The 27,246-nt window shown below is 37.3% G+C and overlaps 1 protein-coding gene across 3 annotated transcripts in view; it reads left to right on the top strand.

The window, feature by feature from the left end:
• Window positions 1-27,246, top strand: part of zgc:171482 (zinc finger protein) — a 128,173-nt gene that overhangs the window by 14,122 nt on the left and 86,805 nt on the right. The window contains exons 1-2 of one of the 3 annotated variants that reach the window (XM_048205563.1): window positions 19,705-19,809; window positions 20,168-20,225. In XM_048205563.1, coding sequence (XP_048061520.1) covers window positions 19,805-19,809; window positions 20,168-20,225 — 63 coding nt within the window. In that variant the 5' untranslated portion in view covers window positions 19,705-19,804. Of the gene's footprint in view, window positions 1-18,461; window positions 19,810-20,167; window positions 20,226-27,246 lie in introns of those variants that run through there. The other 2 variants (XM_048205562.1, XM_048205561.1) reach the window with 2 other exon arrangements.

Genomic DNA, 27,246 nt, shown 5'->3' with positions numbered 1-27,246 from the left:
CATGTTCTCACAGAGTGAAAAATACATCACGGAGCAAAGAGGACACTGACAACGTGCTGACAGACAAAACAGAGCATGTTACTTATGTTATGAAACAAAGCGTCAGCTTTCAAATTTTGTCATTTTTTTTCAAACAGTAAATACCGTTTTGTGGCTCTGGGGTGACTTTCATGACAGATTGCTCTAGCATCTCAGTTCAAGCGCCATGTGAACCAATCATCTCTTCCCACTAGTAATGAACATTAGAAGGTATGTTGTTTCAACCCTAGAAAGCAATCAATATACTCCATTTCTTTAAGTTAAAGTTCACCAACGTTAATTTATTAACTCTCCTGTCGGACAAAATGGCAGATTCAGCATCACGATTGGTCAGATCACCTGTCAGTCAAACTCCCGAAGGGTGAATTACGGTCTAGAAGACATACTGAATAGTTTATTTTTTTTATTTAATTTTTATTTAAAGAAATTTAAGATTACATTTTGAAAATTTCCCTTTTAGGATCTTAAATCTTGAATGTCAAACAAGCAGCAAATTGAGATGTCATCGTAGATTCATAATCATAGATCTGAATAATGAATTGCTTGCAATGTTCCCCATTTGTAAGTCACATTCAAAAAAAAAAAAGGAGTGTGATGTCAGTGCAACTAAGAATACAACTGTTCAGTTGTCATTGTGCTTTAACCATATAACCATATAACAGCAGTGAAGATTTTGTTGTAAGTAAACAGTGATCCTGGAGTCTCAAAAGGGCAGGGAGATTGCATATTCATAACGCATATGATAAAAACAAGAAGCTTTAATATTTAGTCAAAGATATTGTGATTTTTTTTTCTGGGATATCACACAGAAAATTTGTCCTGACAGATATCAATTTGGTGTCCTGAGATATCACACCTGTCTCTGACAGCCATCGCCAAAAAACAAGACTTCAGGATGCTGTTATTTAGCCAGTCAGAAGATCTGGAGACAGTCTCTGCATGTCAGTCATTTTGAGCATTCAGTTTTGCTGACATACTGTATGTATGGAGGGAGGATTTTTAAGGGAAGATGGTCTAATTCAGTGGCCAAGTCAGTGGAAGTTAGCGAAACAGCTTACATTGACTTGCGCGTAGGTTTGAAGGTTGCGTCTCGAGAGACGTGGTAGAGAAAGAGCATGGCATTTTAGAGCGTCCAGCTCTTGGTGAACAGAAGTCAGTGTGGAATATGAAAATCAATATTTGTATAATCTAGAGGTTTGAGGTTGCATGACCCTCTCAGAAGCACCTGTATCAGTGTTTCTTGGCTTGTTTCTCTGTTATTATCGTGACATTAATATAATCTAATGAACAAACCCTTCGGCTAAAGTGCAAGTAAATGGTTTCCTTTTAGGAAACACATGAATAAACAGGCTTTCAGCGTTATCGTTTGAAAGCATGTATCTAATATACAGTGGATGTGTGCATCCCATCATTCCTAGAGAGGGTTTAGCAACCGGGGCTAATCCTCTGTCATCTTGAAAGTGGGGTAAATAGGCATTTATTCAAAGGCTTTTCTTGGAAGCTCCGATATCAGCTGCAGCCCACATTTAGCCCCAGACCGTATCCAGGGCATTGTGAAATGAACCAAAAAACCCTGGAGAGCGGAGGTGTTTGTGCGATAGCTCGCACACAAACTGAATAATGGACGAGATCGTGGAAAATATATCTGCGCTACACACTAACAGCCTACACAAAACATTAAGCTGCAAGTTTAACAAAGGGGCATTAGCTCTTTGGTGTCTTTCTCTGCTTGAAAGAGGGTTTCTCATGGCTCTGATTCCTATTTGGACTGACATGCTGTAGCTCTGTGGTTGGGGGTTGTTCATCCAGCTTGGAGGCTTTTGTTGCTGTGCCATCTTCATCTCTCATCTCTCATCTCTGCTAAAAATGGCAAATCTCACAGAGAGCTTCCACTGATGGGCATGATAAATTTGGCAGGTATAAGGACAGTGGGAAACTCCCAAAGGTCAAAGACTCAGGACTGTCTGTAGCAGTGATGTGTGGGAGAATTCTGAAATGAAGAGGCAAAGTCTCTCTCTGGGCTGGGCTTTAGTTCAGTCCAATACATTTTCATGTTTCAGCTCCATTTGATGTTTTCAGTGTATGAAACATAACTTATCTTACACTGTAATTAACACTGTAATGTTTATAGCCAATAATAATTGACATCACATTTATACATGCACATTAATGTACTAGTTTTCCAAACCAGTCATATCATAGTCACATACAATTTCTGCATTTTTACTAGAGCTGTCAATAGACCCTTTTCACAGACTGTGATGACGCGTTTTAACGGTCATCAATATCGTAAATACCGTAATATTTTCATTAAAAAAAAAAAAAAAAAAACGTTTATAACACTATACTTTATTATATTACCTTTCACTATATTATATTACCTTTGCAACAATTCACAAAAAGCTAGTTAACGCTACTGTTAGGGTGTTTCTAATACAGCGGCTATGGGAGTGACGGTAAAAATGACATCTTTCTATCTTCTGACTGCCGTATCAATCGCTCTCTATTTTTTTCTTTTTGAAAGTTATGAAAACAATATTGTGGAGTTTTTCTTTTGCTATTTGAGCAAATGGAAACACAAAAAAATATATTTAATGTATTCTCTCATTCACTGCTATAGAATTTTACCCAACTATGACGACTTCCGCTTCTGAGAAACCCGGAAATGTGAAAAGGGTCTATTGATTTTTCTAATTTATTTTCAGCCTATTGAAAATGCAAAAATCAAAAAAAAATTTTTTTACATAATATACAGATTAATTAATCACAAATAATGGCATATGTCACTGCTTGTTGCAAAGTTCCCAAATTGAAATACTAATATATATATTATTGAGAGAGATGAGTAAAGCACTGAATAGATATTTTAAAAAAGTGGCTTTAGGAGTTTCCATGATCATCGCATTGCATTTTTAAATGCTGTACCATGTCTCGAGACCATTGCGTTATGACGTTTGTGACATTTTTCGATTCACGATTGATTCCATTAATGGTTGTCATGTGTGATACTTTAGTACAAAACACTGACAAATTCTGTTTCCAGTGCCATAACAGTGCTACTGAATCTACAGCTCAATCCGTATACTCTGGGTCAGAGTGTTGTGTATCATTCTTTTTGTGAATCAAAAACCTACAGCGTGACCAGTGAAATCTGATTCCTAAGTGATTGAGTCGTATGAAATGGTTCTTTTTAGCGGATCAAAAACCTACAGTGTGACTAATGGTTAGAGAGTCAGACTTGTAATCCAAAAGTCACGGGTTTGAGTCTCAGTACCGGTAGGAAATGTAGGTGCTGGGAGTGAATGAACATCGTTTGCGTGTGTGTGCACTTGGTTGGGTTAAATGCAGAGCACAGATTCCCAGTATGGGACACACTTCACTTTTTAGTGGTTATGTAACTAGTGTAGTCCTTATGAACTCAATCTTTATAGTGAATCTAACAATGTGTAAACGCATCTTTGTTGTATATTTATTATTGAAATAAATGTATCACATCATATTTGGCAATGGAATGGCATTTTGGTCCAAATGTAGTTTTTTTCTCAAAAGTTCTAGTTTCACAATTTTTAAATTCCTCAATATTCCTTTTTCCTTCGGGTCAGGGGCATGATTTACTGCATCAGTTCACTGCATCTTTAACCCATATTCATTAATAAACACAACACAGCACATTTCCCATGTATTTTTGACATAATGAATGTAGTGTATGTGTTTTGGGGACTTGATGATGTTTCTGTCCATCTGAGACGTTCTTCTGGGGCATCTGTAGTCTGTAAATGAGCTTGTGATGCTAATGTTGTGGTTCATTACCCTCTGAAATGAAAGCATACAGTAGCTCACTGCTCACTGGAGTCCTCAGTTAATACAGTGCCTTATCTGACTATGCAAATAGTGAGAGGGAATAATCTATATTAGCTTACTGACTGGGTGGCATTTTCAAGCAGTCTTAATGACCAGGTGGGTCAGCACACCTTATTTGCGGCTCTGAAATTTAAATGTCACTGCTTTCTGATAGAGTTTGCATTTCAGGAAAAGAAAAAGAAGAAGAAAAATTTTATGAACATAGTGTGTTATGCTTATTATACTTAGATATACTTAATTATACTAAAATCTTATACTTAGTTATACTGAAATAAAAACATGCATAGACACACACACACAAAAAAAAAAAAACATATGAGCCAATAACTCTACGATAAACCAATAACTCTTTCAAATGAAAACACATATTACACAATATATATATCCAACAAATATATATTTATGATCCATTTAAAAATATCCCTTGGTGTTAGCATTCGGTGCAGCATAGATGAAATAAAGAGCTGGATTTAGTTGCAGCAGTTATTCGATTTATTACAAAAGTCAAAGAAACCAACATATCGCATTGCATGCCTAATCAAAAATGCAGCACATTATCACAATATCCTGTGCTAGCTAATCAAAAAAGCCTTTCTTAGCTAGTGCTAACTGAAAATACACATAAAAAGGCAAACATTTGGCCATTTTATGCTGTATAAACTATTTATATGGACACTGTTATTTGTGCTTCTGTCTCTTTTTTTCTGATGTGAGGGTGTGTGGCTGATAAATAACTCACACACTTGACATGGCATATTAGTGGAGCTGCTTTTCTTCATGATTGCTATTTTACTGCACAAGAGTGATGGAAACAGGCCGATAGTGTTTGCAGCAATACTGCACATCATTCACTGTCACTGCAAAGGGGAGAACCTCTCTTTCTTTCAGATGTTTTAATCAGCAGTGAGTCAACCTGTGGGACTGAATCGGACAGGAAATGTTCCTAATTGCGACAAGAAAACGAAGCAGATGAAGAGATTTCTGAAGCTGCTCCTCTTCTCAATGGGGTTGGTGGGGAAAGAAATCGCGAAGGGAGAACGGAGGCCCAGATCTCTTTCGTCTTTTAGCTGATGTATTTTTAATGCTTCCCTCGTGTTGGTAGATGGGCAAAAAAAGTTCTCATCAACTTTTTAGGGTCGCTTTGAAGAGATGTGGCTGTGGGATTCGGTGCCAGTCGTGGGAGCCTGAGGCTTTCAAGCCTGCCAACATTAATTTCATTTACATACACGTTTCTCTACCTTTAAATCAGAGTTTTTACCCCATAGAGACTGATGCTCTGCTGGGTGGATTTGGGCCACTTTGAAAAAAAAAAAAAAAAAAAAAAAAAAAGATCTTTGATACTGTAACCCTAATCCTTACAGTTGGAGTGCTAAAGCATGTAATAGTGCTGATTATCAGATTACATGGAAAGCGTTTAGAATGACTGTCTGTGTGCATCTTTGCTGCAGCTGACAATCAAATAATCCTCTCTATATCAAGCACAAAACAGCACAGCTTCATGATGCTTTGCATCATTTGACACATATAGCAGCACATGGAGCATTACACTCTCCTTTAAAAGAGCATTTGTAATTTGCCATTCTAGAGCGTATAAGCACATTTATTTAAAGAGGCCTAATGATATCATGTGGTGGGAAACTTCAGCTCATTTACTGTGCCAGCAGATGTCTGCCGTCGTTCTATCGTTCAGCTCTGAAGGTCACTCATGACTCTGCCTAAGTAGGCCTGAATCTTTTTCGATAATTTCATTACTTTGTAATAATATTTTTTGTTCATTCCTATTATTTCCATTACAGTTCAATTAACTCTTTCCCTGCCAGCACTTTTTTTTTTTTTTTTTTTTTAGTTGCCAGGCAGCATCAGCATTCATGGTCCCCAGAATATTTTGTTGTATATCTGAACATACAGCTTATCAAAAGAAAGAACAGAGCTGTCTTTATGCACATAATAATAATCTTTTTCATTGTAATCCTTTTATTTTTAATATTTGTCATGTTTGTGTGCTGTTGTACCGGCGTATAGGCGCATATTACTAACGCTCTCTTTAAAGGTGCAATATGTACGAATTTTGCAGTAAAATGTCCAAAAACCACTAGGCCAGTGTTATATATTTTGTTCACTTGAGTACTTACAATATCCCAAATGTTTCCAACTATTTGTAAATCTTGAGAAAATTGCAATTTTAATCAAGGCTCCGGGACGTGTGAGGAGTTGCCTGTCAATTGTGTCATACCCGCGTTATCCTCGGTTTCCCTTTTTATTTTGTAGAAACCACGGAAACACCAGAGATGCTTTAATATATTACATGTTTTAATAGATAAGGGAACAACTGTTTTGATATATTTATAGACAGAAAACTAATTATTGTTATATAGCTCAACACATTTAGTCTTATTGTTTAAATCTTATTTTCTTGATTTTTTTGCGAGTACCATGCTTTACCATGCCTTAGAGAAAAAACACTATTTTGTAGCTAACAAAGCATAATCAGATGCAGCTTTATTTTTAGTAACCGTAATACAGCATTTTCTCCATCAATACATTTTAAAATTAATTGCATGCCATTTATCAACACAAGCCACCCAGCATTTAATATGATATTCTAAAATCGATCTAGCTTACTGCAGTGTGCAACAAGTGTCTCACAGCAGCCGCCGAGCGAATGCACAGAGTAATGTTATAACATAATTTTCAACACACTCAAATGTATCTAATATGATAAACAGAGCTGCGTTACCTCATACTCATGACTGGAAAAGCGGAAGCGGCGCCGGCGACTGTGGCATAATAAAAGCTCATAGTGTGTGTTGCACAATCGCTCCAGTGGCCTCATTCAGTTCCCACAACACTCGGTCCTGCTCTGCTTCATACTACAGTAATGTTAATAATCACATCCATGAACATGATTTCTGCCCGAGTCCTGTCCCGATTATTTTCCACCGGCTGTGAGGTGAAGACCACATGTCCCAAGATTCCGCGCTCAAACTTGGCATCATTAAGCTACGCCTTTGTTTTCAATAGGCCTCTAGAAACCTCTAGCGGACAGAAAATTGTACATATTGCACCTTTAAATAACAACAACAACAAAAAATTGTGCCATTGACTTTGGACCAGGTTTCAGTTGGTCAGTGGCGCAGTCTATTTCAGTTGCCTCAAAATAGTAACACACCAACAATGCGCCTGAACACACTTCGTTTTCATACAAGCACGCCCATGGGTAAACAGATGGGCGCAAATGCATTTGCTATTTAAACAACGTGTTGCAGGACGTGACATTGATAACTGCGTTGGGCTGAAACTAGCAAAAAACACTTGCGTCACGCCTGGCACCACATTGCGCCGGGTGTATGATAGGACCCTTAGTCTGGATGGGATTCAGAACGATGATCAAACATAGATTGAGTTGATCAGGTCCATCAGCTTCACAGTCTTTATCTCTTCCTAGGTTGACATTTCATAATGTTAGGAATTATTGATTTATATGCTGTTTCATGTTTGATGGTCGTGTTATATTACACATGCATAAGCAATGCCTCTATTGCTTAGTTCTGCTTATTCTTTACCTGTGTTTTGAACTGGAGATTCTGTACTCTTTCAGAAGATGCGTAATAGTGCCCCTACCATATAACAATGAAAACATGGATTGCCAGAAAATTCTGTCAATGGCGGGGAAGCGTTGAGTCATAAAAGAGAGAAAATTTTGTCAGTGGTGCGGAAAGAGTTAAAAACAAGTCAGATACCACTTTATATGGAGAAAATTTGAAACTGATACAACAGACTGACTCTCTCTGCAGCTTCAGTCGTGATTAAATTATGATATTGTTATGCATCGCAATGCATTGGACCTACAACATGTGCTACATGAGCTGTGTATTCTGCCATTTTTTTTTTGCTATATCTGCATGTAAATTACAAATTTAATTGTACTATAGAATATTTTGCTTTTAAAATGTAAAAATATAAAGTCTATTCAAGGGTTCCTATAAAAGTGAAATGGACTTTCCTTGGAAATGGACCATTTTTCTTGTCTGCTGCCATTCTCATCATATTTTAGGATAGTCGCTAGTGAAGGGTTTGGGACTGTGTGTTCTTGTGATGCCATCAGCCAATCAGGGTCGCCAGAAAGTCATTATCCTGTCCAATACAATACAAATATTAGATCAATAGCTTACACTTAAATTAGAATTGTTTTACTGGCAACTAACTGAATTGAAATAAGTTGAGGTAGCTACTAAAATTATTAAAACTAAAACTCAAATTAAAAAAAAATATGTATATATATATATATATATATATATATATATATATATATATATATATATATATAAATAAATATGAAACTATAAATAGAAATATTAAAAAACTAATAATTAAAGCACATAACAGAATTAATAAAACTGAAACTAAAATGAAAATAAAATAAAAAATGAAAGCTAATTCAAAATATTAATATAACACTGATTAAAAAACACTAATTTGTAACATTTTGTGTATCAACAAAACATTTAAGTAAATCACAGACTGAAGACTTATTTTTAATTACAAAGCTAAACTTTACACAAATCCAAAGTTATATATTAAAAACTGACCATAATCTAGTCCTAAACATGACCAGGTGGTTGGTGGTTAAAAAGCCAGTGAAGCCACCTGCAGTGAAGATGAACTCTTTTTTTACTGTTGGACTTGCGTGCTCTTTTGAACAACACAAGTTATGAATGCCTCAGCTGTGATTAAAGCGATGCATGAACTTCTGCATCCACAAAGGAAGGGTGGCCCATTTCTCTCTGTATCTTTCTCCCATCATCCATCACTGCTTTTTCCCCCTGTGGAACGCCACACTTTATCAAGAAAACAAGTGTGTTAGTCCTCTGTCTGACAGTAGCATGAGGTGAGAGGAAAGGAGCGAGAAAGAGAGAGCTGTAGGGGAGGAATATAAAGCTGTTGGTGGTTTCACCACATGGGCTGTGAAAAAAAGAAAAGAAAAGAAAAAAAAAACAGAACAACATCAGCATGTCTGTCATGATGGCATGACCTCCCCACAGTCGTGGCCAGCTGTCAAGAGAGCAGGAGGCAGATGGGAGAGGGAGGTATGATGAAGAGGAGGAGGACTTTCATGAGTAAACCGCTCTAGACACGTGCACCACGTCCCACAGACACAGAAATCAAAATCACGACTCTCTGATGTGTGGTCCATTTACACTTACGCAAGCAAACGTGGATTTAGTCTGGAAAGAAATCTTGTGGGCTGTTTTGTGAGAGTTTTGTATGTGTGGCTGAGTGTTTCTGTATGTCTGTCTATCTACTGTACCCTTCCTTTCAAACATCAAGGCTTTTTACAGTTTTTCTCTTTTTCGAAATCAGTCTTAACATCCTCTAAACTTTAAGTGCAACTGTCACAACTGTTTGCTGGAACATCAGAACTATATTGCATGTCTACAAAATTACAAAATACCCAAAACATTTAATTCATGCTTCAAAACATAGTTGTTGTTTTTGGTTTAGATTCACATTGACGTTTCTGTCTTTTATTTTGTAATTTGTCATAGTCATGTCTCCTGTTTTAATGTCATGTGATTCCCATTTTGCCTTTTGTGATCCTGCCATGTGGTTCTTAAGTTCATGGGTCATGCTCTGATTGGTTTATTGATCAGTTTTGGATTCTCATTGGTTCATCGTGTTGATTACTTTCAGGTTTGTATTGTTATTTCATTGTTCCTTGTGTATAAAGCCCTCATGTTTCCATTGTAACTTGTCTAGTTTTGTTTCTATATAACCTGCTGTTGGTGAGTTTCTGTTTATAGTCTAGTCTAGTCTAGTCTAGTCTAGTCATCACACTGAGTTTTTTTAGATACAGATTTCAATAATAGGTATACAAAAATTTAAATTAATCAAAAGTGCCCCTCTCAGACAAATAGCAATGATAATACTGTGGTCAATAAAACAAATACATTTGAATTATAATTAACATGACAATGTGTACAATAGTAACTAATCGCTCAAAAGTTGGAAAATTCCTGTTTATTTTTACATATCTGTCAGCCTGAGGCATTCCTATGGGTTGCATGCATTTTGATTGGCTGACTGATTTTTCACACTCTCTGTTTGAAACCTAGGCTCTCGAGCCATATTTGGTTCTTTCACTGAGTGCCTATGGCTCGACGAAAAAAAAACAAAAAAAAATCTTTTTTTTTCCTCAGTAATCAAAGCTACTGTGTCGATTTAATTAAAAATCATATATTTTAAAGGTGCCATAGAATTGAAAATTGAATTTACCTCGGCATAGTTGAATAACAAGAGTTCAGTACATGGAAATGACATACAGTGAGTCTCAAACTCCATTGTTTCCTCCTTCTTATATAAATCTCATTTGTTTAAAAGACCTCTGAAGAACCTAACACCGACTGTTACGTAACAGTCGGGATCATTAATATGTATGCCCCCAATATTTGCATATGCCAGCCCATGTTTAAGGCTTTAGACAAGCCAGTATTAACGTCTGGAGCTGCACAGCTGAATCATCAGACTTTATGCAGGTAAGCAAGCAAGGACAATAGCAAAAAATGGCAGATGGAGCAATAATAACTGACATGATCCATGATAACATGATATTTTTAGTGATATTTGTAAATTGTCTTTCTAAATGTTTTGTTAGCATGTTGCTAATGTACTGTTAAATGTGGTTAAAGTTACCATCGTTTCTTACTGTATTCACGGAGATCAGAGTCTGTCGTTATTTTCATTATTAAACACTTGCAGTCTGTATAATTCATAAACACAACTTTATTCTTTATAAATCTCTCTAACAGTGTGTAATGTTAGCTTTAGCCCGTTAGCCACGGAACACCATCAAACTCATTCAGAATCAAATATAAACATCCAAATAAATACCATACTTACATAACCGGATATGCTGCATGACGAACACTTTGTAAAGATCCATTTTGAGGGTTATATTAGCTGTGTGAACTTTGTTTATGCAATGTATTATAGAGTTGCGAACTTGGGGGCGGGGAGCGCGAGCATTTAAAGGGGAAGCACTCTGAATCGGCACATATTTAATGATGCCCCAAAATAGGCAGTTAAAAAAATGAATACAAAAAAAAAAAAATCTATGGGGTATTTTGAGCTGAAACTTCACAGACACATTCAGGGGACACCTTATATTACATAAAATACTTTAAAATATCACATAATTCATCAATGCCCGTTTGTCATGTATAATACACCAACCAATCGTGATCTGGCACAACAAGTTCAAATTTCATGTGAAGTGGAGCGGTAATTTTCCGTTCTAATTGATAAATCATTTGAAAATTACATGGACAGACAAACTTACATTTGTGGAGCGATTTCTGCTGTTTGTCTTGTTTTATAAATCAAATTGCATCAACTTTTTATTCATCAAAGAATCCTGAAACAAAGTATCACCGGTTATAAAAATAGGTTTATTAAAATAGAAAACCATTATTATTAACTGTAATAATATTTCACAACATTACTGTTTTTCTGTATTTTTGATCAAATAAATGCAGGCTTGATGAGCATAAGAGACTTATTGCAAAAACATAAAATGGTAATGTATGATGTTCAATGCATTGGATGTGTAATGATGTTCCTCCTTGTTCAAAAATGATAGTGATTGTGCTTGGCAAACTCTGTATACAGTATATGCTTCCAAACTTGATTGGCTGATTGGTACAGTAAGATTGTGATTCCTATTTCTTTTTTGCCTTTTGCCAATTTAGCAGACATTCAAATATTTCATGTTTATTGAATGTATGTCTGACAGATTTTAATAACTCAGTGGATCATTTTGTATGTGATGGCTCACACGATGAAAGAATGTTTCGAAGTTGTGAAGAGACAATTTCACTGAGAATCAACACATCAGATTTGTTCAGCAAGCCATGTGCACTTAGTTGTTATGCAAACAATTGTATTTACTCTTGCACATATGCACCAAAACACATGAAATTTGCTTAAATAATTAAGAAATTCAAATCTGATGTGAACAAGAAACTAATTGTTCAGAGATCTGAACTTATTGTTTTGAGAAAAAAAAATCTCATTCAGTATTGCTGCATCTTTTTTTTTTTTTAATTCTGCATCCTGTTTGCTGTTTCAAACTCACCTAAGTGGTTGTAGTATTAAGCAAAGCAATATTGCACGCCTGTGAAAGAGATTTTAATTAGAAAATAATGTGACAAAGATCTACATGTACATATTAGTTAGAAGTTATCATTATTAGTATTACAAATCACATTATTTTAATAGATTAATAACTTACATTCATATCCCACACCCCCAGCAATCTCAGTCAGATAGAGTCATTCCATCTGTAGTCATGTCCTTGATAGAAAGGTGCAAATAAATGTATTTTGAAGATTTTTTTGAACATCGTGACTGCCTGAACACTTTAAAGGCTGTCTGTGGAAATAAGAATTCAAGCTTATTAAATTAGACTAGCATCGAGGTGCTGTGAGAGATCACTGATGTGTCACAATATAATTATAATCACAGAAAATTAAATTGTGTGTAACAGGTTCTGTTTCTGAATGCGCACGGAGGGCTTGTTTTTGGAGCTCAGATTGAAAGAAATCTTTAATGAGGCCGCATAGTGAATCAGAAATAAACTTTATTATGCTACATGATCATTTTCCTCCTAGGTTATTTTAATTAAGATTCTAACATCCGGTAGAGAAAATCATCCATGGAGCGAAAGCAAATGTTAACTCATAAGTCTCCCATAACTTCACTATTGGCCAAATCGGATTCATTTTGCAACTTATTCTAGTTAAGAACTATTAACACAGAAAGAGGCTACAATTTATACCCACATATAAACTGACCAATCACTTTATATTATTTTTATGCGAAGTTCAGGGACAGATAAATATGAAATCAGAAACTAAAAGTGAAATATATGGGTATGCTCAAGGATATCTCATTTAGTTGCTACTAAGTAAATCAAACAACACTCTTGAGGGAGAAATGCAATAAGAATGAATTGTGCTTGCTGATGTTGTTTACTTGCTCACATTGTCAGCATTGTTTTAGCATCAGATCAACTAAAGGAATTATGCAAATCAGGTAATGGCGCCTACAAAATTAGTGCTCCTTACAATTTGCATGGGATTTTACCTAGCTTGCAGGCGGATTCCTAGTGCTATTGTAAAGAATGCAACAGACTATGGCAGCGGTTCAGCATTGCTCCAATCCTGTGATCCACACACCTCAATCGGCTCCTTTGCAAGCCAAAGCGTGCCGTGTCTGGATATGCTCAGTTATTATGATCTTCTCCATCATTTGATGAAGTACTACTGCCATTTTCATTAGAAACTGTACACAAACATCTCTTTGAAATAAAATTCTTATAGATGCACCATATGCACATATTGGTACCAAATTTGTTAATCTAAATGTAAAAATAGGGGAAATTAGCATGCACAATTAAATATAAAATATTAACAGGTATTAGTTATTTAATTGTGCATGCTAATATTACATATTTTTAAATTTGTATTACCTTTGCCGTTATCTAACACTCAAAGTAAATCTTCAAAAACACAATAATTTAATAACACACTTAATCAAATCTAAAGATGAATAATTATTTTTCATACTGCATTATAATGCTGTAATGCCTTGTTCTCTTGTAGCATTTACTGTAAAATGACTGATATTATATACAGTACAGTCCAAAAGTTTGGAACCACTAAGATTTTTAATGTTTTTAAAAGAAGTTTCGTCTGCTCACCAAGGCTACATTTATTTAATTAAAAATACAGTAATATTGTGAAATATTATTACAATTTAAAATAACTGTGTACTATTTAAATATATTTGACAAAGTAATTTATTCCTGTGATGCAAAGCTGAATTTTCAGCATCGTTACTCCAGTCTTCAGTGTCACATGATCCTTCTAATATGCTGATTTGCTGCTCAATAAACATTTATGATTATTTTCAATGTTGAAAACAGTTGTGTACTTTTTTTTTTTTCAGGATTCCTTGATGAATAGAAAGTTCAAAAGAACAGCATTTATCTGAAATACAAAGCTTCTGTAGCATTATACACTACCGTTCAAAAGTTTGGGGTCAGTAAGAATTTTTATTTTTATTTTTTTGAAAAGAAATTAAAGAAATGAATACTTTTATTCAGCAAGGATGCATTAAATCAATCAAAAGTGGCAGTAAAGACATTTATAATGTTACAAAAGATTAGATTTCAGATAAACACTGTTCTTTTGAACTTTCTATTCATCAAATAATCCTGAAAAAAAATATTGTACACAAATATTTTGTACAATTGTACACATTAAATGTTTCTTGAGCAGCAGATCAGCATATTAGAATGATTTCTGAAGGATCATGTGACACTGAAGACTGGAGTAATGATGCTGAAAATTCAGCTTTGCCAACACAGGAATAAATTACTTTGTGAAATATATTTAAATAGTACACAGTTATTTTAAATTGTAATAATATTTCACAATATTACTGTTTTTTACTGTATTTTTAATTAAATAAATGTAGCCTTGGTGAGCAGACGAAACTTCTTTTAAAAACATTAAAAATCTTAGTGGTTCCAAACTTTTGGGCTGTACTGTATATATATAGACAAAATATTGTAAAATTTATCCGTGAACATAATTGGCACTCAGTATAAGCTAGAATTTTAAAGTCACCATAAAATCAAAATGGACAATTCTAACTTTTTTTGTGGAATATTGCTGTATTTATTATAAGTGTGTCACATACTGACGTGACTTGAAAATCCAGATTCAAGAGGCTTGATGCAGATAAACGATGGAATCACAATTAATAAACACTAGGAACAATCACAAGAAACACCAGCATGAAACATTAACACGAGACTATGAACAGACAATGACTGAAGGTTTAAATGCACAATGATTAGTGATTATTTAACATGGTAACAAACAAGGTTTTCTTTGGAAACTAACAATATTACATCAGAGACAAGGGAACAGGAACTGAACATAAAAAGACAAAATAATATCAAAATAAGAGTCCATGAAAACAGAGACAAGGTATGATTAGGTATGGCAAAGTGATTTATCTGCAGGTTTTTATTTTTTATTTTTTTATTTTTATTTCAATAACTTTACCTCCCACTTGCAGTGACATCTGTTTTTTAATGATGTGTTTACTGGCGTGAGGGCAGTACAACCTGTCACTCACATGAGATCACAGCCATAGCAAACCACAATGATCCAATTAATTCCCTATGGACAAAATCAAGTCCTGCCCTACTTTTTTTCTTTGTTTGAGTAGCTGTTTCACTTGGATATATTTCAAGATATAGGGGAAAAAATACTATCACAACTATAAAGTTCATAAATTTCATGCCAAATTTAATTACGATGCATCCATAAAAGTTTGCCAACTGTTAATAGCAATGTTAATTCTGACAGAGAAAAAAAGCTTTAACGAGTCTCTTTGCATAGAAAGGACAAAAATGTGTTCTAAAAAAAAAGATTCAATGTATAGTGAAATGCTATACCAGCACATATAACAGGTATGCTTTATGTTGAAATACTATGTGCAACCATTTAGTGCACCTGGATATCTTCAAAGATTTGCTCAGGTTCTGGATTCTCGATTAGCTCCATACAAGCTATCAAATAATGATAGTCTGTATTAATTCAGGAGAGTACTGAAGATAAGGTCCAGTATGTTCCCAGCTGTCATGATGAGAACCATCTGATATCTCATTGCGTGCTCCATGTTCCGCCATTGGCTGATTATTTTGGCCTTTATCTGAGATTCTTGGGTGCTTTGAGTCATCGGTCTGACACATGCTGTCAGGCTGATGTGTACCCATCAGTCCCTGCACACTAACTGCACCTGAACTCCTTAGCTCCGCATGCGGGCTCTTCAAGAATCAAGATTGACCACACTTGAATTCCACAAGTGCAACCTCAACACTAACCACAGATTGCCATGTCTCCAACACTGTGAATAATTGATCAGAATCACCCTCACTCACAGATGGTGAAAGAGCAATGTTGAATTCTCATGACACTTTGCTTTTTAATTATACATCGAGGTTTTGGTTTGATGGGTGGTTTCCTCAAATATCTTATTCATTCTTTAGAAATCCTGAGCTTACTGCAGTTTTCTTCTGTGATAAATGCTGAATGCTTCCTCTGACTTACTCGGGTCCTGGAAGGCCACGGTCCTGCAGAGTGTAGCTCAAATCAGCTCCAAAACACCTGCCTGGAAGTCTTTAGTAATCCTGAAAACCTTGATTAGCTGGTTCAGGTGTTTAATTAGGGTTGGAGCTAAACTCTGCTGGACAGTAGCCCTCCAGGAACTGAGTTTGACACCCCTTATGTACAGGAACAATGGGTTGTGAAACATCTTTTTTTAACCATCATTCTTCTCTTCAGTAAAACAGTGGGAGAGAAATCATTCCATGTTTCCACACTGTTAGTCATGTTCTAAATGTATGTTTGACCTTGAGAAAGGCAGGTCATTTTACATATTGCATACTGTAGCTCTTCACAAACAGTAGCCTGTGCCAACGACTGGAAAACATTCACAACTGTTCTCAGCAGAGAGTGAAAAATAGATTAAAGGTGGGGTATCCGTTTTTTCAGCTACACTGTTTGGAAGTTAGTCGGGCCGATACCAACAACAAACGTATAACCAATCAGCATTAGGGGGTGTTTGACCAACCTGGTCTCATGGGAGAGACGTACCCATGGGCACGTTTTCGCGAGACACAAAATTACGTACCGGCGCGTATGTCTGGCTGCAGTTTCTGACAGAAACGAACGTGAGAGGCCTGTAAAACGTCATTGAGCACTTTGGCTTGTTTTCACACACGTTTTCGACAACGGCCAGGGTCGGATTATGGATTCGTAAAGCCTCGTTTTGACATCTCCTCACGCAGTATCATCGCGACTTCAAAACGCTTCTTACCAGAGTGCCCGATTTGTAAATAAACGTACTTTGGACTTTCCGGCTCTACGCGTTTCGCTTTTTTTGGCCGCAATCAAGCTTGCTCAGTAGCTCAGCCGATACGGAGTTGGACTTATGACGAGGAGTCGATTCCTTCACCCCCCCTGCCTGGGTACGAATCCCACGAAAGGCGACTGACTGGGAAAAAAAAAAAAAATCGAAACGAGCTGAAAAACGGTACACGATCGCGGACGCTTCTTACGTCACGTTTGCTTTTGTTAATGCCATCGGGTAGGTTTAGGTGTAGCGTCGGTGGGACGTTATTTTTAAAACGAAACGGAGCGCAAATGTCAAATCGAGAACTGTGGCGATTCGTCTAAAAAGCAATATCATAAAAACGTACCGCATTCACTCCGGCCAAAAAAAAAAAAAGGAACACACTTTTAGCGCCGCTCAATGGACATTTCGCAGCGAAACCTCAGCGATATGTACTCACTGGTACGTATTTCGCGACTCGGGAAAACGTGCCCACGGGTACATTTCCGTCATGAGACCAGGTTGCGTGTGACGGTCATGGAGACAGAATGAGCAAGAGGGAGATTTGGAAAAGAAAAAAAAAAAAACGTAGCAAGAGAAATGATGAGACAATACAAAAGAGCTCAAAAGAATATCACTGGAATGAAGGTTTATGACTGGGCAAGTGCTTTAGGACTGGTGTTAATTTTAGAAAAGGAGCAAGGAAGAGAGGAGTGGGTTTGTTTGGGTTGATTTCAAATATCAACACTGTCCGACAGCATAGTTGAAATAATGGATACCCCACCTTTAGATATTGCCGTTTTCAGTGCAATGAATGCGAGATTGCTCACTTGAGCTGTGTTCCCAAACCTAGTGAGCATGTTCCAAATATAAAGGTTTTTCTAAAAGTTGTGCAACATGTATTAGAAAACACTCAGCATCGGATATAGTGTTCATGGATAAAGCAATCCCAGAATGCACTGCACTTAGATCAGTGAAAAAAGTCAAGAGAAATATTATGGGTGTGCTAAATTACCAAAATCAAAAAGACAGAAGATTTATAGAAGATACACAGTAGAAGATGTTCAGATATTCACAATGACTTTACATTATTAAAAACAAGACACTCAAAACATTAATTTGTTTTTAAATATGTTTGAATGAGCCACGGGCAAAGATGTGCAAAATAGTGGAGTTTGAAAAACTTTACAAAATGTATTTTTTAGGAATGTCAAATGTTAACTTAAGAAGATAATACAAACCTCATTTCCAGAAAAGTTGGGACATTTTGTGAAATGCAATAAAACCAAGAATCCGTGATTTTTTAATTCTCTTTAACCTTTATTTATTTGTCAAAAATACAAAGAGAAGACTTCCAATGTTTTCACTGGCCAAATTAATTGTATTTTGTAATGTTGATTTTGATGGCTGCAACACACTCCAAAAAAAATTGGTACAGAGGCACGTTAACCACTGTGTCACATCACTTTTTCTTTTAATACACTTTTTAATTGTTTGGGAATTGAGGATACTAATTGGTGAAGTTTTGCCCAATCTCGCTTGATACAAAACTTCAGCTGCTCAACACTCTGTGGTCATCGTTGTCTGATTCCCCTTTTCATGACGGGCCGTACATTTCCGATAGGAGTCAGATCTGATGGCCAGTCAGTCACATCCACATGTGTCACATGTGTTGTAGCACATATGCAGAATGAGACCTGACATTGTCTTGATCTAATAATAACCATGGACTTCCCATGAAAGATCCTGAGGGCAGTATATGTCTCTGTACAATCCCAATATGCGAGTTACCCATGCCGTTTGCACTGATGCACCCATGTACCATGACAGACGTTTGCTTTTGCATTTGTCGCTGCTGAAAGTCTGGATGGTCACTTTCATCTTTGGGGCTACGACCTCAATATCCTTTTTTCCCCAGAAACAAGCTTAGTGGACTCATCTGACCACAGCACATATTGCACTGTCTTTGGAACATATGAAATGAGCTCGGGCCCAGAGAACTCACTGGCGTCTCTGCATATAATTGATGTATAGATTTCTCGTTGTGTAACAGAGATTCAAGTTGCATTTCTTGATGCAGAGGCAGACTGTGTTCAGTGACACTGGTTTTCCATACTACTCAAAAGCCTATGTGGCTGTATTTAACACAGCAGCATGACAGTTTCTCATGCAGTGCCATCTGTGGGCTCAAAGGCCAGGCACATTCAACTGAACTGTCCCGCCTCCAATAGTTACTGTCGCTATATCCGACAAGCCATGCCGCTCTCATGCCACACATTGTCACGCAGTGAAAAATACACCACGGAGCAAAGAGGACACTGACAACGCGTCGACAATCAAGACACAGCAGGTTACTTTTGATATGAAACAGTCTCAAATTTCTAATTTTGTAATTTTTAAAGAAATTTACACAATAAATACCATTTTGTGGCTTTTTAATGTGTTGTGACAGATCACTGTAGCGCCTCAGATCAAGCAGTCATCTCTTCTTACTAGTTAATTTATATCATCAAATAAACATGAATGAATCACATTTTAATCACAGAAAGACGTCAGTACACATCATTTTTCAAGTTCAAGTCCACCAACGTTAATCTACTAACTGCTTTGTTGGACAAAATGGCAGTTTCTGCATTATTATTGGTTAGATCACCTGTCAATCAAACTCACGGTCAGTTATCTAATGAAATTTGGCACAAAATAATATGATTTTTATGATTTTTTTTTTTTTCAGCAGTGACAGCTCTAATGCCTTTATTTAAACTATGCCACTATACACATATTCATGTAATGAGTTCTGTGAGTTTCACTGTACTTTGTGTGTGTGTATTTGTTCAGATGAAGTCTGCCGGTGCTGGTGATGAAGGACTCTTCACTGAGAGCTACTGTAACATCTGCAACGCTCAGCTGATCTCCGAGTCCCAGCGTGTGGCACACTATGAGGTAAGCACTCACACACACACACACACACACAAGTGACACACATTACGTTAAAAGCAGGCCTCATCAATTGATCATCAGGGATGTAATAATCATTTGTAACCTAAATGCTTCTCTCATGTATCTTTCAGTCGCTGCTTTTAAAGTTGTAATGCAGTGCACCTTTCCTCAGACCCACAACCCCTTCATAAGTAACCCAATGATTGATCATTAAATAATCATCCTCCTGCATTATTTACATCTCTCACGCACGGTTCCTGAGACCACAGAGTACGCAATCACTAGATTAATGAGCGTGCTAATGAGGACAAACTCCTTCACACAAAATCAGTGTAGCTGAGGGAACGTGTCTGTTCAACAGGATCGTTTGGCCAGATTGGTTTACGAAGAGAAGCCAGCAAGATATATTCAGCATTACGGTAACACTTCAGGTCTTCTGTCACTGATCCCTGCGATCCCTTGTCTAGAGTAAACGCTCTCAGATGTCACAGAGTGAGGCTGATGTCCTCAATTACGTGTGAACGAAGGCTGGATTTAATTTATTTAAATAAACATATGCATTTGCCCTCAAAGGGCTTAAATGGGAGATTTTGGCCATTCAGAGGAACGGTCATTTCAACCAGCTGTTGCCAAGTAGACTGAAAATGATTATTCCAAGTCCAAGTCAGAATTTAGTTCAAAATAATCAAGAAATGTTTTCCACAATGTTTTCCCCCAAACTAGGTCGAGAAAAAATATGTTTAAATGAGCCACAGACAGAGCTGTGCAAAAAAGCTGATATTCAAAATGAAATTTTATATGAATATATTATTTTTTATATAAAATATTATTATTTTATATCAATATATTAATGCTTAACTCAATATTTTTTTTCTACATTTCTCAAATATTATATTTAATTTGCTTTAATTTTAACTTTTAATTTTGCTTTCTAAAATATGTTATTATTATTATCATTTTAATTTGTAAAAAAAATTGTTTGTTGGAAAATGTTTTAGACCAAAATTTAACTAATCATTTTATTGAATCCTCTGGTTGAATCATTGAAATGGACTATTTGAAGGTCCATAGTGATCTCAATAGTAGAGATGGGAATTATAATCAATTTTCTGATTTACTAAAAAGACAGGATACATAGGACTCATTTATTTAGAAATAATTTCACATATTTTAGGAAACATAATGAGAAAATAATGATGCATTAAAATAATTAAAACAATATTCGGTAACACTTTATTTTAGGGTCTTTTAACTAGTTACTTATTAGCATGCATATTACTAGAATATTGGCTGTTTATTAGTACTTATTAAGCACATATTAATGCCTTATTCTGCATGACCTTATTCTACATTCTTAATCCTACCCAATACCTAAACTTAACAACTACCTTATTAACTATTAATAAGCAGTAAATTAAGAGTTTATTGTGGGAAAAGTCATAGTTAATAGTATATATGTGCTCCCTATACTAAAGTGTTACCCAATATTCACAATGGTAATGTGGTTAATTTCTTTCTTTCTTTCTTTTTTTTTTTTAAATAATGTTAAAAATAAAAATATTATCTAATATATTACCTAGCCCTACACCTCGGATCCACAGCAGTTTCCCCAGTATCCAGAAAGACTGCCGTGTCCTGAAAGAAACTCCAAGTGGATGAACTCGTCACTATGACCAGTTCATTTCAGGCCCTGAATCAGCCCGGCCATTTCCCTGGAGAGGCCAAGAGAAGGAAAGGGAGAGAATGAGAGAAAAACAGAGAGACAGATAGAGATGTTCTGTGTGATAACATGAGTCCGCCGCACCACAGCACACATTAGAGCCGTTCCCCTGGGACTGAGCCACACCAAACTCTCTCCACCTGTCAGAGCAACTTTAATGGACTTTCGGGTTTCTCGGGGCCTTTTCCTCTTTCAATTTCTCATGCTGTGTGTGAGTGTGTGTGTGCATGGCTGATAATCTGATGGATAGCTAACGGACATAGACTAAAAGCTTGGGTTTAATGTCTCATCTCAGTCTGGAGAGAAACCTTGTTACCTGTCGGCTGCCCTTCACTCTCTGGACTGGACGCTTCTGTCTCCTCCATATCACTGCATTGTTTGTCCTGTCCATTTCTCCATTCTGCTTTCCTTTTTCCTCACTGTTTATTTCACCTGCTGTTCCTGCCTGTATGGAAATAAAAAACACACGACACATATAAGTGTACCATATGAACAAAATCTAGAAGATTCATAGACGACACAGAACATAATCAGATATTCGTAACAGTAAATATTCATATTAAAAATAATTTCCTGATAATTTATTCACCCCCATGTCATTCAAGATGTTTATGCATTTCTTCAGTCGAAGAGAATTTAAGGTTTTTGTGGAAAACATTTCAGGATTTTTCTCCATATAGTGGACTAGTTACCAATGGGTTGGAGGTCCAAATTGCAGTTTCAATGCAGCTTCAATGGGCTCTACGTGATCCCAGATGAGGAATAAGGGTCTTATCTAGCGAAACAATGTCATTTTCTAAAAAAGAAATAAAAATTGTATACTTTTTAACCACAAATGCTCATCTTGCTCTGCGATGTGCCATGCATTACGTAATCACATTTGAAAGGTCACTCGTGACGTAGGCGGAAGTACCATGGTAAGGCAAAAAACTCCATCTCATTTTCTCCTCCAACTTCAAAATCGTATGACATTGTTGTTTTACTTTTTTTTTTTTTGTAAAGGCCATTTGACTTCTGCCTACGTCACTCTTTCCAACGTGACTACGTAATTTATTTTCGACTGAAGAAAGAAAGACATAAACATCTTGGATGACATGGGGGTGAATAAATTATCAGGAAAATTTAATTCTGGAGTGAACTAATCTTTTATATGAGCAATATCACTGTGTAATATGGCTTTATAGTTGCCGTGTAATATGGCTTTATATCAGCACGGCTGTGATTCGGCCTTAGGCAATCACAGCATGCTGATATACAGCCATATCACACGGCTACTCGTGTGATATTGCGTTTATACAACAGTTCAACATCATAAGTGTGTAAATAAATAAGAACAACAACAGAGTGTCGTTAAAAACCCTCTTCTGTGTGGAACTACTTCCTTCCACTACGGAATCAAATCTCAAATTGATAGTTTGACAGCTGAGCCCAAGCCTCCGTTACTAATTCCAAAATGTCACTTTAGAACTAGTAGGAAAGGAACGTTGAGTCGCCTCATTGAAACTCACTGGGATATGTAGAGTATTATGAGAGAGAGATCGCCTGAGCGAGTGTATTACCTGCATCTAGCTGATATTCTTCAGGTTAATCTTATTTTCATAATCACAAAATCAGTTTGAATGTCCGCTGAAGAAAGCGATATCTTTGTCTTTTTAACATTTAAGACATTCCCATGACAGTACTAGTCAATGCATTTGTCAGTTGCATTTCGTAAGATGTTTAAAGTAAAAACAATGTCCTTTTTTTCCTTGTTTCAGTCAATTTCAATATAAAAGTCTTTGTGACTTACTGACTCACTCATGAAGACAGTCTTTGCTGCCATCTCATGGTGTATTAATGTAACTTTCACTGAAGTTGAAATCACTAACGGACTCTTTCTCAATACCAAAAAAAATATCTCAATGTAACGGTTCGTAGATGTGGGAAGAAGGAGGCGGGAACCGGCGAACGTTCAACAAAACTTTAATATATAAATAAACAAATACAAACGAAAGTAATGCCGGCAGACGACCGCGAGGGTCTGCCGGCATTACTTTCGTTTTGTATTTGGCCACACAAACATAGTAATAAAACATAAAATAATATCCAGGCCTGGTCCTCTTTCGTCCTTCACTGTCGTCGCTCCTCCTTTTATGCTCCCGGAGCTCCTCCTTGAGAGACTCAAGGCCGGTGCGCCTCCCAGGTGATGCTCGTTATCACTTGCGTCACCGGCCTCGCGCCGTTCCCTTACGGCTCTCGTCCGCCCTGCTCGTCACATACCCCCATCGCCCCTCGCAGGCCGGGGTACTCCCGAGACTGCGCTCTACTCCCCCCCCCCCGGGGCCTGTCTCGGTGGCCGCAGCACCTGGGGGTAAGGACAGATGAGACGAGAGAAAGGAGACGGAAGCAAGGGGAGCGACAGGACGAGAGAGGGGAGAGAGGAAAAAGAGAAAAAAAAAATTCTGGGTCCGGCTCCCAGACACACTACCGCTCGGTCCTCAGCCTGCCGAGAGGCTCTTCCTTGCGGTGCCATGCGATGGCACTGGACGCTCAGTGGACGGCCCGATCCTCGACTGCCTCCTGGCGGCCGGCGATGGCTCCTCCGGTTGAGGGCAGCCTGCAGCGAGTCCCCCATCCCCTGCTCCTCCCCTTCATGGCGGACGGCAGCAGGCTCCGGCCCACGGCGGACGACAGCACCCCTCCGCTCCCTCCAGGACAGCAGCCACCCCACCTCGTCCCAGGAGCACGGCATCCGGGTCTCCGTCCCACCTTTCACCAGGCTCCAGTACCACCGCATCGGGCAGCCTCTCGCGGTCTTCACTCCCACGCTGCCCGAACTCCGCAGCACCGCGATCCCCCTCAGTAGCGAGGGCTCTCCGACAGCATGTTCCTCCTTCCTCCCGGGTTTCGGCACCAATGTAACACGGTTTGTAGATGTGGGAAGGAGGAGGCGGAAACCGGCGAAAAGTTCAACAAAACTTTAATATATAAATAAACAAATACAAAACGAAAGTAATGCCGGCAGACCCTCGCGGACGTCTGCCGACCACACAAACATAATAAAACATAAAATAATATCCAGGCCTGGTCCTCTCTCGTCCTTCACTGTCGTCGCTCCTCCTTTTATGCTCCCGGAGCTCCTCCGTGAGAGACTCAAGGCCGGTGCGCCTCCCAGGTGATGCTCGTTATCACTTGCGTCACCGGCCTCGTGCCGTTCCCTCACGGCTCTCGCCCGCCCTGCTCGTCACACTCAATACATGCCGATACTGGTAGAATATCGCATGGCTGGAGAGACCTCTCAGTTTTATACTAATGTAAAAAAAAGACATTACAAAAATAAAAATATTTTTTTTTACATCTAACATCACTTATATAGTGGTTAGGAAAAAATATGCTGTCAATTTAACACAAGGTAAATATTCTTCAGATAAAATTTTAGTAATTTGCTTTGGCATCACAATGACAATATAAAAGCCAATAATTTTGTTTTAGTTTTTTCTCACAAAGTATAATGGATCTGTATACATGGAATTACATATAATTATACTGCAAAGGGATCAAAAAGTTTGACGTTATTAGCAGTATAGAAAAATCTCAACCACTTTCAGACACTTTTTTTTTATTGCCAAATGAACATACTGCTCATGCACTACTGGCACTGTGTAAAATTTCAAATCATTCAAATACTATTACAAAACTTTTTGGGGTATTTTAAATAGCTGTATCATTTGCCCTGTCTCCTTTTAAAACCTCAAATCAAATCTCTCCCAGACCAAATTTTGCCTCGCTCCCTCAGTGTCGGATCTTTACCTCATTTTGTGTGTATCAACGGCTCCTTTCATTCTTTCTCAGCACTGAGCTCCTCACTGGACCATTGTAATCCAGTCTAACTGCTTCAGAGACAACAGAGACTCTTCTCTCTCTATCTCTCTATCTCTCACCAAACTCTCCCTGAGCCCAGCTGTGCCTCTAAGTCTATCAGAGTCTTTAATTCACTCACACTCCTTCCACATACTCTAATTTGTGTAGGCCAGTATGTACTGTGGAATGGTAAAAATGTGTCCACCAGTAGAAATCTTGCTACAGTATGCAGTTTATACAGTGGCAGATATATTTTCAGAGATTTAATATTTTAGCTGTGGTGCTTTAAAGGGGATACATTTCGAGACTATCTTTCTGAGAGGGATTTAGCGTTCTGACAGACTGTCAAGCGCACTAAAACCTTGCTGAGAAGCTTCATCTTTAAATTCATCCCCTTTACGCTTAAGCATCACTACTTCTGTGACAAATTCAAAAACAAATTTCAAACAATGTTTTGGTTTGGGACTGCTGAACTTTTCATAGGGGTCTATTTTCTTCATTTAATACTTTTTAATTAACATTTAAACAATCCATTGTGCATCCAAAACATTCTGTAGATGCCAGTGTTTCTAATACCCAATTGGAGTTCATTTGATGAAAGACTTTCTAAATTATTAAATCATGTTTTAGATTAAACTAGTGCACATTCCTTACATATTGAAAGACAGTTTTCATGAACATTTCTTATGAATATTAATAAATCAAACGAGGAGCCTCAGAAAACCATTTTATACCTATTTACTGACTAATCATTCAGACAACTCACTGACAGAGGTGTAAAAAGTACTCAAAAATGTTACTCAAGTGAAAGTACAAGTACTGAGTGAAAATTTTACTCAATTAAAAGTAAAAGTATCTGTCCAGAATCATACTCGAGTAAAAGTAAAAAAGTACTACATTAAAATTGTACTTGAGTATTAAAAAAGTAAAAGTAACAGCAAGAATGAAAACTAGAGATTCTTGTTTAAGCTTTTAATCTCTAAAAACATGAAGTGAATGAACCACATACAAAGTTTTATCCTCCTTCAGAACTGTTTGTGTTTAATTGTATTTAATCATCAAACTATAAGACTACTACCCAATGCCAGTATGCAACATGCTACTCAAAGTTGCAAAACCTCGGATTTAACTTAAGCAGAAGTTGATTTTCAAAATTGTGAGTGTCAGGCCTAGCTCTTTTGGGGCTAAAAATCAATCCTGCAGTGCCTGAAACACTGGTGTCTGAAACACAGGCCAGATATCCATCCAACTCTTTGCTGGCTTCATGTGTTGTCTGTTTCAAAGAAGCGAAAAAATCTTCATCATCAGATGAACTGTTGGCCATGGGTGCTCTTGATTCTGTGGCTGATTTTTGACTTCCTCCATTTTCTTCCACTGACTGTTATACAGTGGGTACGGAAAGTATTCAGACCCCCTTAAATTTTTCACTCTTTGTTATATTGCAGCCATTTGCTAAAATCATTTAAGTTCATTTTTTTCCTCAATGTTCACACAGCACCCCATTTTGACAGAAAAACACAGAATTGTTTACATTTTTGCAGATTTATTAAAAAAGAAAAACTGAAATATCACATGGTCCTAAGTATCCAGGCCGTTTGCTCAGTATTTCGTAGAAGCACCCTTTTGATCTAATACAGCCATGAGTCGTTTTGGGAAAGATGCAACAAGTTTTTCACACCTGGATTTGGGGATCCTCTGCCATTCCTCCTTGCAGATCCGCTCCAGTTCTGTCAGGTTGGATGGTAAACGTTGGTGGACAGCCATTTTTAGGTCTCTCCAGAGATGCTCAATTGGGTTTAAGTCAGGGCTCTGGCTGGGCCATTCAAGAACAGTCACAGAGTTGTTGTGAAGCCACTCCTTCATTATTTTAGCTGTGTGCT

Source organism: Megalobrama amblycephala, linkage group LG10, assembly GCF_018812025.1.
Source record: "Megalobrama amblycephala isolate DHTTF-2021 linkage group LG10, ASM1881202v1, whole genome shotgun sequence".
Classification (NCBI taxonomy): Eukaryota; Metazoa; Chordata; class Actinopteri; order Cypriniformes; family Xenocyprididae; genus Megalobrama; species Megalobrama amblycephala.
Note: the sequence above shows the minus strand (reverse complement) of the source record. Positions and strands in the feature narration are given on the sequence as shown.